This window comes from Phalacrocorax aristotelis, chromosome 1 (genome assembly GCF_949628215.1).
Source record: "Phalacrocorax aristotelis chromosome 1, bGulAri2.1, whole genome shotgun sequence".
NCBI classification, from domain to species: Eukaryota; Metazoa; Chordata; class Aves; order Suliformes; family Phalacrocoracidae; genus Phalacrocorax; species Phalacrocorax aristotelis.
The window spans coordinates 217,161,699-217,174,898 of record NC_134276.1 but is presented as its reverse complement, the minus strand read 5'-3'; the positions used below and the strand labels follow the sequence as shown (position 1 = coordinate 217,174,898).

The following is a 13,200-nucleotide window of genomic DNA, read 5'->3' as shown; positions in this document are numbered from 1 at the left end:
AGGCAATAAAGGCCATGCATTTGCTCTAAGGTAGTTTCTCCATACTAGATGAAATACAGATTTTTGCATGTAAGGAAAAAAAGGGTTTATTTCTACACCATGTTTTACATCTTGCCTATTGCATTGCCAGCTTAACTAGCAGGACTGCTGAAACACATAAGAAAGTAAGCAGTTATAAAGAAACCACAGTGTCCAGAATATCCTGCTTCCTCTTAAGCCCTGTGTGCAAAAAGCACCTTCCAGCTAAAGCTCAGAAGCCTCAGTGGCTCAGAAAGTGTCTAGCCATGTAGAAAGGAATGCACTGATTTTATTTCTTCTCCAGGGAGAGGGACTTTCACCTCTGTATTCCTGCTTATGTTTACAAGCTTTTGCAATATGCAGCCACCAGCTGTTTTACTCACCAGGGTGAAGTCCCAGTGTGATCCTGGAGTCAGAAAAGTGAAAGAGCTGCCTCGTCTCAGAGGGTACCTGTGAGTAGAAAAAAAGGAATAAGATTAAATAATTTATAGGTTGCTGTAGCAATTGATAAACTACATCTCTTTTCCGCAGCTTTGACGGTATCGTACATCTACGGCTCCTGGCAGAAAAGTTGCAATGACAATGATGTAGCAGAGTCTTTAGGAAAGAGAGACCAAAAGGATTGCCAGTATTCCTCACCATGATTGCAGGTGTTAGATTAAAAATCCCGGTTTACTACAATAAACAGCTCTGTGCAACAGAGGCAGGCAAAACCCTCCCACTGGGCCCTGCGGGCTGGTCTGGAGGAAAAATCTCTCTTTGACCACTAATCTGCCAATCTGACCAAGAGGAAGGATAAAACAACAACAACAACAACAATAATAGTAAGAAATAATAATATTGTGGTCTCATTTTCCAAGGTTAATGAAGCCGAAATGAAAGGAGGCAACAAACTGCACCTTTGACAATACAGCCTTGTAGTTTCCCATAAAGTTACAACCAGGAATTGAGTTGTGGTCTTTCATTAAGTCATTCTCAATCCAAGAAAGTTAAACCACCAGAAAGCACTACACACAATAGACCGTTTGTATAATCCTTGCTCTTTGAACAATGGTAAACGAATTGCCTTATGCAAGTCATTTATTGTACTAGCACCGAGTTAAGCAAACAAGTTACGTTCCAACTTTCACTGTCTGGTGGACTTAAGGTATGTTTCCAGCAACAATTTTTTAAAGCTTATTCTGGCTGTAATATGGAGAAACATTTTTGTCTGTCATTGGGTTCCTGCATGTAGAACTTTAGTCCCAAACGGGCCACACGCTTTTTTTCAAAGGCAGCCAGCTGTATCACCTAATGGGGAGAAGATTTCCCCCTTGCTGTCACAAACTCAGCCAGAAAAGGCATCTTCTCGCCAGCTGCACCTTTCTTCTTTGTACTAAGATCCCACAGGACTATAGAAAAACCTGGAAATAATATAGGAATGCAAATCCTTCTGACTTTCAGGGGACTTGCACTCCAGCATTGCTCAGACATTGCTGAAAATTCATCTCAGAGTATTAGTAGCATTTAGCGTCAGCAGCTCTCCATATTGGAAGAGAAAAAGCATTTGTCTGTAAAAGGTTTGTGCAGGGTGGGGTGTTCTGGGATGGTATTTGGAAAATATAAGTCAACCACCCAGAAAATACTTTTGTACTTCTACCAGCCAATGCAGAGCAACAAGACAAACGTTATATGAAGTGTACCTTATTGGAAGCAAGATGTGAAGGAATGCAAGAGCTTTTGATGATGAGACACATCTTTTATGCAGCAGATATAGGCTACACAGGTGAGCTTATTAGCACTTTTCCTCTAGAAATATATTGCTATGCTGACCTTTTGCTTAGCATACGTCTGGTTAATACAAGCGATGCCGTAATTTACTTCAGACTCAAATCTGAGAAGACATCTAACCAGCTGCTGAATGCCTGAGGTGGTTCTGTGCTCCTCACTCCAGGAGGATGCAGTGTCCGGGCAGCGGACTTTGTTTCTTGGGATAATCCAAAACTGTTCTCTGGTACCTGGTACCAAAAAGACACGACGACTACATGCAAGAGCGTATTCTCGTCATTCCCCACTCGTGGTGAAGGAATGCGTCTGCCACGCATAGAAAGCTGAAGCAGCCTTAGCAGAAAATTATATACTTTGATCCAGACGTGAGCGAGAGCTGTTTGGCCACGTCAGTAGGTCACACAAAATAGAACAACGCTTCCCTGCAGCTTTTGGGGTGACTGAAGTTCCCTAGGGACCCGTTTAGGGAGCATTTCACCTGCTCCAAAGGTTTGAGCAAGGCAGCTGCCATGTGAGCAGTGAAAATGCTAAGCAAGCAGCATCCACAGTAGAAAACCAGGAAGCAAGAACATTGTCACGGGCGTCAGAGTGGTTAGAATAGTAAATATGCCATCTATGTTATATATACCCATATACTTGGGTATCTAAATATATAGATCTCTAAAATAAATACCTAAAATCTATAATGTAAAAAATAAGCCTGCTCAAAGTACCGCACACACAAATTATGACTTATGTAAAACCAAAGGAAACTTTTCCTCAGACCACACAACCTTCAGGTACCTTAAGATCAGCCAATATCTTTTAATACAATCACTGTGTCTACGAGACTGCTCCAGAAAGGAAAGTGGCATTTCCAAGAGCTGCATACCAGTACACTGATTGCTAGATGGAGGAGAAACTTCTGGAAGGGAACATTCTTTGGGACTTACAAGAGTACATACCACTCCGGAAGAAAATCTGGGAATCAGCACTGGATTTCTTTGAAATTTAAAATAGAGTCACTTTTTTTCTCATGAGAAAGAAAAAATCCTTACTGTTTAATCCCAGCATCTAACCTGCTAAGCTGCCCAGACCAATATTTATGAGTTTGATTAAACCTTCCTTGTCTACAGATAGAAGAGCAAAGAGATAATTAATGGTCTGCAAACTGTGCCCCGCGCAGCTATAAAGAGCTACCAGAACGGACTACGCCTGAGTCTCTAAGGCAAGCATGAGTTATCGTGAAGCAGGAGCATATTTTATTCCATGAATCTTGATCTCTGACACCAGAGGCACCTAAATTGTGGCCTAGAAGCCACACGAGGCTTGCAAACTGTTCAGAGTAACACCCAGTCATCCCAGTACGGACGTGGGCTGCTTGTTGCTGCTCCAGATGCATTGTCTGGTGTCCTGGGTGCGCCTTGAGTTGTGCCCTCCTGCCCATGGGGAACAGCGGGACTGCAAGTACAAAGCTGCTATTGAGAACAAGCAAGAGTTCGGCCCATTTGTACTAGTGCACTCAACTTCCAACCAAATGGAGATTTTATGAGTTATAATCAAGTAAGTTTGGCTACAGCAGCCTTTCAAAAAGCTCAAATTTAAATGTACTGTACAACTATCATCATGACCTCTTATGCTCCAAGTTTAAAGCAACCACCACAGATTTCCATTTGCTGCCCAACGTGTTTCATACTTATTTTACAGGCATTCTAATAGGTCTTTAATCCAAAGCGGTGCTTTATTTTGGCACTCACACTGTAGCTCGTGGGACTGCCCATGCAGCATTTCAGATACCCCTCTGCTCAAACTGGGGTGGGACTTATATAGCTAAGCACGCAAGATGACTCCCACTCTGGCCTCCCCACTGTCCTTGAAAAAGAGGCTTTTCTTGGAGTCTCCTGGGAACCTGCCTGTTGGTGCCTTTCAAAACACAACCTGCAGAGGTGATCACACAGGAATTAACCTCTCTGCTGCTACTGCTCAGTATCAACATAGTCACTATTCTTTCATGAAAAGGAGAAGTGATCACATATGAGTGGTGTTAATTTGGAAACCTTGGTGTTTTAAGTAGGGGTCGGGAGTACAATAGGATTAAGGTTCAAAAATCTCCAGGCAGCTTTGTTTCCAGTTGTCCACAGGAGCTGGAGAGAAATTTCTCCATCTCAGACTCCATCATCCAGACTTTCTCCCTCGGTCACTCAGCTGTGGGGAGAAATGCAGCTAATACCTCCCACAAAAGGCATGTAAAATAGAAATATCTGGCCCAGTTAAAAAGTTGCCATCAGTCCACCAAACACCCAAGGCAGATCTTCTGCAACAACAAAGCCCATTATAGACCGGTTACTCCTTCTTGCTCTTCAGTGGTCTAGTAAGAGGACTCAGTCAAGAAAAGAGGGCAAAGTAGAAACCAGAAACTGCTCCTTCTCACATGCCACCAACATCAGCAGTGCTCTGGGTGTAGAAGTCCTCTTATTTGATCTATATCTTGGTATCACAGATGTCTTCTGACCATCTTCTAATAGGAATGAGCTTTTTGTGGTGTAAAGAGATCTTACTGATCCTCCTTCCTTTTTTTCAAGTCTTTGGCCAAATGTGGAGAGCTGAGATCTGCCAGGAACTATCAGGAGTGGCAAACGGACAGACATAGAGGGAAACAGTGCCTTGTGCTAAGTGGAAAAAAAGCCTTTAGGAAAGTGGCCTCTGTCATCTCAAAGCTTCATCACATCTCCCGGTGTCCCCTCTCCAGTCACTTCTTGCTAACTGAGCCTCGATGAGGTACCATTTAAGCAAAGACCATTCGGATGATTGCCTGCAGGATCACTTTTTTGCTCTGCCTGTAGCTCTGCTAGAACCTGCAAAGCTCTTCAAAACTATGCAGCCAAATTTAGTCACCTGCATGACTACCCTGTGTATTACATGCAAATGGATGACTCATGATTGCAGTACTCAGATGGGCATCCCTTACAAGCTCTGTCAAGAATCTGGAGACAGGCTGGTGAGCTAAAGGTCAGCGATGACCGTAAGAGCAATCCTGGAAGTTTTACCTGACGCATCTCACAACACAACATGAGAAAAAGCAGAGCTGCATGATGGAGCACTGCGCTGTTGGTCTTTGCTCAAAACATGGTATGATTAATTGGAACAAGTGCAGAGTGGCCTGGGATGTAAAGTTTTAGTACCTGAAGATAGCAGAGAAAAGTATTGGGCTGGTGCCAGCAGCTGGATATAGTTAATTGCTATGTTTACCACAAAGCTGTTCCAAGAGCCCAGCTATTATAAGGCCACCCATAGATAACCCTGCTGTGTCCCCCAAACAAAAAGACCATAGTAGCTGTGTTCAGTCACTTCCTTGAAAGAGATTTTTCTTCATAGACTGTCTCCAGCATAATTTCCTTGTTTAAGAGATGATGAGCAGATACAGACTCTTGCCTTACCTTACCAGGCTCAAGACAAGCAGAAAGTGTCAATTACAGCTGGCTGATTCATGTACCTTTGAAACCTATTTCAAAGTTACTAAGAGCTTCAGTGTTACGAAGACAATTACGTGAACACACAAAAATAATTTTTGAGACGTAAAATGTTGCGACAATGTGCTGGCAAAGCAAATCTCTTCAAACTAAGAGCAGGGGAAGGGCAATCTTGTTGAGACTGTACAGAAAGAACAAACACTTCTGTTTTGGTGCCCTCTGTTTGCTTCAAGAAATGAATGTTCCAGGCTGCTTACCAGCAAATGATGATACTGCCAGTCTTGCCAAGACTAAACCTTTCCAGGGCCTGTTAAAATAGAGATTGCCATGCTGATGGTCCATAGAGATATTAGCTATGAAACATTTTTTAACCTTAAAAGAGCACGTGTCACTTGTATTTTCAAGTTGGCCTGCAAACTGGTTTAGAAAACCAGCTACCAAGACTGAGAGAGGCAGGGGAAGTCCTGAACACAAAACCTGTTCGGCAACATAGCAAGGGAGGAGATGGGGCCCCAACTACCTTAATAGAGGAAGTTTGGGCAATTTAGTAGATAACATATTGATAAAGGCCAGTGTTGTTGCCGAATTGTTTCACATTGAAGCCAGACAAAGGAAACAGTCATTGTTCACCGCCTTCCTTGAATAAACATCGGGATCCTCTCATCAGCACAGGAGGGTATGGATGAAGCAATGGCAGTGAGCACTTGGCCAAGGTTGTCCTCACAATTTAATTTCAAGGTTGATGATTCCCTTCAGAGCTGGATGTGTTTTGAAGTTCAGAAGGGAGGGGTAAAAAGCAGTGAAAAACCACACCTAATCTTAAATCAATTTATCAAAAAGCAAACGTTTCTGTCAAGTACTCTGTTTCTTCTTAAGCATCTTTTTATTGCTTGTCTTCTCCAGAGGTAGGGTGCTTTTGGGTTGACTTTTGCTATTTTTTTGAGGAAGGAGCGGCCAGGCGGGGAGGGGCACAGAAGCCACAGAAGAGATTTTGGGGTCTCCAAAAGATATCCTCAAAGGGCGTGCTAGAATAGATTCCCATTAGTCAGACTAGAGGATAAAGCACAGAAGAGTTTCATTCACCAGGTTAGAGCAACTTCCCATTAATGTTATTTGAATCATTTTTCTTCCTTTTTACTGTAAATCCACACCGCCTAGTCAGCATCATTCGACAGTCTGCGCTCTTTTTTTACTTATTTTTGATGACTTATCCAGGAAACTGCAGAAATGCTTTGATCCGGCAGTTCTCTTAACTTTTTAAAGTTCCAAAATACATTCTTCAGACTGGGCAGCAACTCTGTGTTTCCTTCCCCTCTGACTTCCAACCCCCTCTTTTTTTTTGTTTTCAGTGCAATCTGTTCTTAAATATAAACCACTTGCACCAGTTAAGTACTAAGATGGTGACTATTACAGCAACATGAACAGATTAAAAGCAAGTCTTTCCCCAAACGAGCAAGCCACACTGGTGTATCCTGTTCTGAAGGACAAGAACAGAAATGTTCCACAAAGCGCCTTTTGAATTTTAATTTAAAGCTTTTCGGGGGGGGGGGGGGGGGGGGGGGGGGGAGGGGAAGAACCTCTGGATTTCCAAACTACTATAGTTAATATTTCCACTTCAACAATATCCAGAGGCCTTAGCCAGTATAAGAGGCCTCCCAAGCACCGTGCAAACAAACTCTGACTAAGGGCACTTACAGCCGTGCTTGTCACGGTTCCCTATCTTGAAAAGCTCCAGGGTAAAAGCTTTACTTGAAGCAAAACCTATTGACAGACATTTTAAATATCTAAAAGCAAGACAGAAGAACTCAGTACTTCAATAGCTGAGAGGAAAATGGTGCCTGTGAACTCTGCACGGGGGTTCAAGTTTGCAGACTGTGTCTCCATCATTAAGTCATTAATACTACCTCATTAATGCTATTGCTGCCAGTAGCGCACAAAAGGAAGCAGGATACTTACAGCTGTAATTATATAGAGAGCAAAAGAATGACTGGTTGCTTTCTGGAAATGTGGTTTAGAAAGCTGCAATAACTTTCTGGCAGCAGCAGCATCACGATTTGCAACACTGGTGCAATTAGTAATTCTAGCAGTCTCAGCTTTCAAATAGCAAAGCCACGAAAACGCATGGCCAGCAGTAGAGTTAAACAGCGATCAAAAACACTTCCATCCATCTACCGCTTGGACAGGGCCGAGCAGCGCTACTGCTGAGCTGAGAACTTCTTGTACTTTTCAGACACTCTGGAATAGCTATTATTTTGTTCTTTTATGTTGGAACAACCTCTGCTTCTAAAAGGAAGTGCCTTCAGACACCCTGGGCAGGTTTAAATTATAGAAAGAACATTAAATTTTTGTTTAAATAGTTTTATGAAGTCCAGCACAGACTGAACGGGAAGAGTGATTTTCCATTTTAGAAGCGTTTGCTCCTCACATGGATTGGTGGAATATTATAGCTATTTTTCTGAAGAAGCAATCAACAGCAGCACTGAACATGAGCAGATAAGCCCCAAGGAGATTAAACATGCACTGATATCCTTAAATAATCACACGCTTGACCTCTCCAGAGCTGAACATTAACAGCCTCTCCACAGCCAACACAGCAACATCTAGTTTCATCTGAGGATTGAAGTGATATCTTTTCACTGCAGACTTCCCTTATGACCCAAGCATCTTCCTTCCAGTTTGCCTTCACACTTCCCTCCCCGACCGGGTATCTGCTCCAAGTCAAATTCAGTAAACGCTAAGCTCCCCACACTGTTGCTAAGGCTGGCAGCCAGAGCTTTCTGCAGGAGAAAAAGGAGGTCTTTTCGGTAGCACATGGTCAAGTCTCTCTTCCCCACCCCAATCGCCGTCCAACTGTTCAAGTTACTTCAACATTTATGCTTAGCACGGAGGGGCATTTTTCAAAGGCTTCTGGTCAAATGACGCACTGAAATACACTGTGAGCCGAGCACTGAAATGAAACAAATATAAATAATCTTCGCAAAAGGCTATTGGTAAGAGCGCGGTTTCAGTGATTTAGTTTACAACATGACTGTGCAAACATTTGCACTGGCCAAACTGAGAGGTAGCAAACACAAGCCTGGGTAGGAAAATCTTTGTTCTGCTTTGCTCGCGAGCTGGCCTGCTGAGACAACTCTGCAGCTGCACAGACCATCTTCAACTGCCATCGTGGCCTAAGGTTGCCCCTAAACGCGCCTGCAAACACAGTGAGGTGGTGATGGGGACACTGTGAACATCCCAGGGATCGTGTACTGCTGAGGAAACAAAGAAAAACTGGGTGCCTCAGGAGTCCATGAGTCCAGGCCGTGCCCAAGCTGAGAGGACAGAAGCACCTCTAGGTGTGAGCCGAAACTGTGGTTCTCTAGAAGTATGGTTCCACTTACAGGGCACAGGAGGGAGCTGGTGTCCCTACAGACTCATCAGAATTAATGTCTTCATGCTAGTGACTGCCCAGAGCATGGCCCAGCTGTTCCTGCCCCCTGGCATTTGCCCTTGCCTCCACCGGTTCTTTGCTTTGGAAGATAGCAAGAGCAGACTCCCCTCCACACAGCCTTAAGGCACACAGGGGCAGAGCTGGGCTGAGAGCTCCAGTTCTGCAGGCAGGTATTCTTGCCTGCAAGGGAGGATTATGGCAATAATCTATCACTAGAAAGAGAAAAAACTTTATTCCTCTTTATTATGAGAAAATGAAAGCTACTGACAGAACTCACATCTCCTGATACATGATTAAGCACACACTGGATGTAGTAATTCTTCCCACTTCACAGAGCTATTTGTACTCTCATTACCAGAGATATGTAAATGCTGAAGCGGAGGGGGGAGGAGGACTGTAGGGAGAAGCAGTGCAGCTGCTGATAAAATATTTTGCCTGTCAGCAGCCGTGCAATCACTCTCACTGCTGCAGGATCATCTCTGGCAGAAGAGCACAGCTCCCTGCAGCAGAGCTGATGCACCCCCAGCTCTTGAGCCGCTGCGTTTCAGGCATCAGGCCCTTGTCAATCAGGTCTGTCGGCCGTGCACGACTTCTCACATGAATGATGGACTAGAAGATAATCCTAACAATTAAAAACCAGGAACAGAAATAAAACCACACCAACACTACATGCCAAACCCTGGCTCCCTTTTCCGGCTGAGTGTGTAGCCAGGCCAGGGCTCATCTCATCTGTCAGCCCCCCGACAGAGAGGCAGTTGTCCAGGCTCCCCTGTCACTCCTGGAGAGAGGCTGACACCTCCAGCCAGGCATTTTAAGCTGGCTTGGCTATGCCCTCGGGGCGCCTCTCTTTCTGCATCGGCTATAAAGGAACCTTGTGTGTGGCTCAGATTTAAGCAATCAGCTTTTAGGTGACCAAAGTTAGGTGAAATGAATCTTCCATGCAATGCTTAGGAGATACCAGCAGACAAAGTTTATAGTCAGAGCTCAGATGCAATATTCATAAATACATTTTTGACTCACTTGATCGTGTCATCCTAGCTGTAACAGTTGATAGCAGTTACCTCTAGAGGCTTACCGAAATCTTTAGTCAGGCTTTATTCTAAATAGTTCACATTGTCTTGGCCAATTTTGGTCCCAAAGTCAGAAATGAGCTGGTTCCAGAGAAACCACCACCATTGGAAAAGTAAAATAAGAGTGGACTTCTCAATGCAGAGATGTTAAACTTAATGTGACAAGGTGATAATGCCAAGCACAAAAAAATGCCACAAATAAATGTTTAGGTATCTGGACTGCATTCAAGGAGGAAAAATAAAGGAAGCAAATGTTGTAAACAATAGCCGTGCTCACAGGAAAGCACTGTCTCATAGAGACTAGGCTTGAAGATAAGGCCGCCTTCACAGTGTACCAAAGTGAAGGCCACTGACTCTGGGTGCTTTCATGAACCACTGACCCTTTCGGATTAACTTTACCTGACTTTTTTTTTTTTTAACTCCCACAAAACCAGGCTTTTGAGGGCTGCAAGTGAACTTTAAACTTTTTGAACATTTCCAGGCAGGGAGCAAAAGGCTCCAAGTTCAGTTGAAACTAGTTGTACTTTAAATGTAACTGTTTCCACTTAGAGTCACCCCCGCGAACCCCTTTGCCTGTGATACCTATTTTGAATGCTCTTGGGGGAGAACAGTTGGGATGGAGGAATTCCAAGTGCCCAGAAGCCATGGGAGCAAGCTTCACTGCCCGGCAGCCATGCCAGCCAAGGAAGACTGCGCTGGTTTAAATCCAGGCAACTATTTTGAGTTCTTGTGGGAACCAAGCTTGATCCAATAAATATTAGAAGTTATCACAAGAGAACAGTCAGGAAAACATGCATTTTAGTGCTGACAGGCACAAACTTCTCTTTTTAACTCTAAGTAGCTATGCAAACAGTCACTTCAGCTGTATGTTTTAGCTTTTTTATGCAAGCTGACACTGCAGCCCTGGTATGAATGCAGTTACTCCAGTTGTAGGGCTCAAGGGCTGGAGCAGCAACTTAACATGATGTAACAAGTTACCACTGACCAGCTGAACCGCTATCAGAGTCCACAGACATCCTCGCAACCTGAAGCAAGCACCAGGTAGAGCTTGGTTAGGCTTATGCTCAGTGATAGACAATCGTCTTCTGCTAAGGCTGAACATATGCATGTAAAGGTGATTAAAGAACAGCTGAAATGTGGTTGCTTGCTTGTACTAGCATAGCTTTTTTCCTACTATACAGGACTATGCTGCAGCTCAAGGCTTTCCTAAAACTGGGGGAGGTGGGGGATTTGTAACAGCAGCAGTAGTGCCACGTGTGTATTTAGAGGAAGCCATCTTGCCCTTTGCTATAGCACCAGTATGGGGACTCACCAGCACTAGAATGACGTGTTCGTAATTACTTATAATTCACAACGAAACCAAACCAAACCAAGCCACAGGATGGCTTTGGCTTGAAATAATCTAAACCAGCATTTTTCCTACTGCTCAGGGCAGTTTTGGAGAAGCCATAAAATACAGCTTGACTGGTGTGGGGGCAGGTCGCGTCCTTTTTCCTGCCCATTTCAGCAGAGGAGAGGCTTCCCCAGCCACAGCCCCACTGGGAACACCCTGGGTAAACAACTGGCCTGCAGGAGTCCTTGCCAAAAGCTGCCTTGGATGCAAGGTCTGCATGGGATCAAGACGAGACTAGACAAAGCCTTGAAAGAGATTTTCTGGGGGGCTACTAAGCAGACGACTTGAAAACTGGTGGAGACTGAGACGGCATAGGAGAAGGGAGCACCATAAATGTCAGACTTTCTTACTTCTCACCCAGATCACTGTTGGAAACAGCGCATTGGGTCAGAGGGACCCTTATTCTGAACCAGTTCTTATGTTCTTAAAGTTCACCTCCTTCTCATTTATAGCAGGGCTATAAAAAGATGCCCTGCATTGCTTTGCGAGCTGGAGATTAGCACTTATCCCACACAGTAAAAAAGAAACGGGGGCAAGGTTAGATTTGGGCAGAGCAGAGTAAGCCAGCAGAAGCAGCCTAGGAACCATGGATAAAAAAAAAATGGAGCTGTAGGAAAAACAAAAAAGAAGACAAGAGAAAAAATAATCAGAAAATACAAAGGACTAAGGAGCTGGGCAGGAAATGGCTGCAGGGTGGAGCTGCATAATGTAATGTCTATACAATTTAAGGGTAAGATTGGAAGAGAAACAGGCCTTAGTAGGTGGGTGGTAAGGCAGCAATGAGTGACTTCATATTTTAAATATTTAAACATTACAAGGACTTGAAGGTGTACTTTGCTCTTACAAAAGAGATTGTTTAATGCTTTTACTTTCTGAAGGCACAGTCCCTTTCATTCTTTTCTTACTAAATGTAAAAGTAAGTAAAACACATTTAGTGCTGATATCCCAGGCAGCTCCGCAAGCCAGTACAAATCGACCTGTGCTAAGTTGACATAGGCCAGTAACCACCCCAGGAGAACTCATTTTCTCAAACAGGGTTTGCGCTGTTTTATTGAATTCATTTAAGGCACTTTAACTAGTGCCCGTTCTGTGCTCAGGCAAGATAACAGTCCTTTCACTCTGACTACCCTTCTTCACACTACTTTAACATTGAATGACCTCGTTTCCCCTGAGTTTGGAGGCTTTCGATTCTTCGATGGGTTCCCTTTTCATGTAGGGTTTCAGCCTTGCCCATTCCGTGAGAGTTTCAGTGGTGGGTCCCAACTAAAGTTGGTCCAAACGGTTGGTACCTGTGTCTGACCCAAGCTTGCCATCACAGAGCTCCAACATAAAACCACAGCAATGTTTCCCGGTCCTCTCTGCCTCTGCCTGTGCCCACCTGTATGTGTTTAGGACATACCTCATGATGCTTCCTGCTGAGACCCTCCACTCTCTCCTGCTGGTGGGAAAGCATTAGAGGAGTATCAGCTCTCAAATGACATGGTTCATGTCTAGATGACAATTTCCAGTTTGAGATAGCCTCCATGCTCCTAATCTGGCCCATTTAGCCCCGTTTGCACATGGACAGTGATAGAGATCGGGTTAGACCTCAGGCTGGAAGCCAAATCCTCTTTAGGTGGATGACAGTCTCAGATGTTATTTGCCTATCTGAACATAGAGGTTTTAGGGGCAGTAGCAGATAAGGAGCAGAGTAAAGAAAGGCCTGCAAGGAGAGGAAAAGAACTTGAAACAGACAAAACAATACAGATGAAGGATTAAGAAATCAGGGAAAATGTAGTTACTGCAGTAGAGGAGGAACTGCTGCCTCCAGGGATAAATTTATGGAGGCTGGCAGGGAAAGACAGCTGCTTGAGGGCCAAGGGAGACATATGAGCTAGCATGATGAGAAAGGGAGGAGAGTTCAGACACAAGTCTCTAATCTCTTTCCATGGGAGAAGTATAAATACACCTGAAGTCTGTTTTCAAGTTTTAAACAGAGAGTAATAATGAAGTTAGTAAAAGCGTTATAGCCATTTACAGTTATTACAACAAACAAACCACCCACACACAAAATAAATCTCACAGTGCAAGGGG

At 44.0% G+C, this 13,200-nt stretch overlaps 1 protein-coding gene across 2 annotated transcripts in view; it reads right to left on the bottom strand.

Annotated features, from left to right (window-relative positions):
- The window catches only part of NET1 (neuroepithelial cell transforming 1), a 55,720-nt gene that overhangs the window by 25,014 nt on the left and 17,506 nt on the right, over positions 1–13,200 (bottom strand). Inside the window, exons 1-2 of one of the 2 annotated variants that reach the window (XM_075081713.1) lie at positions 12,527–12,546; positions 402–468 (exon numbers count right to left, since the gene is read on the bottom strand). In XM_075081713.1, the coding sequence (XP_074937814.1) occupies positions 402–468; positions 12,527–12,531 (72 nt within the window). In that variant the 5' untranslated portion in view covers positions 12,532–12,546. Of the gene's footprint in view, positions 1–401; positions 469–12,526; positions 12,547–13,200 lie in introns of those variants that run through there. The other variant, XM_075081712.1, reaches the window with a different exon arrangement.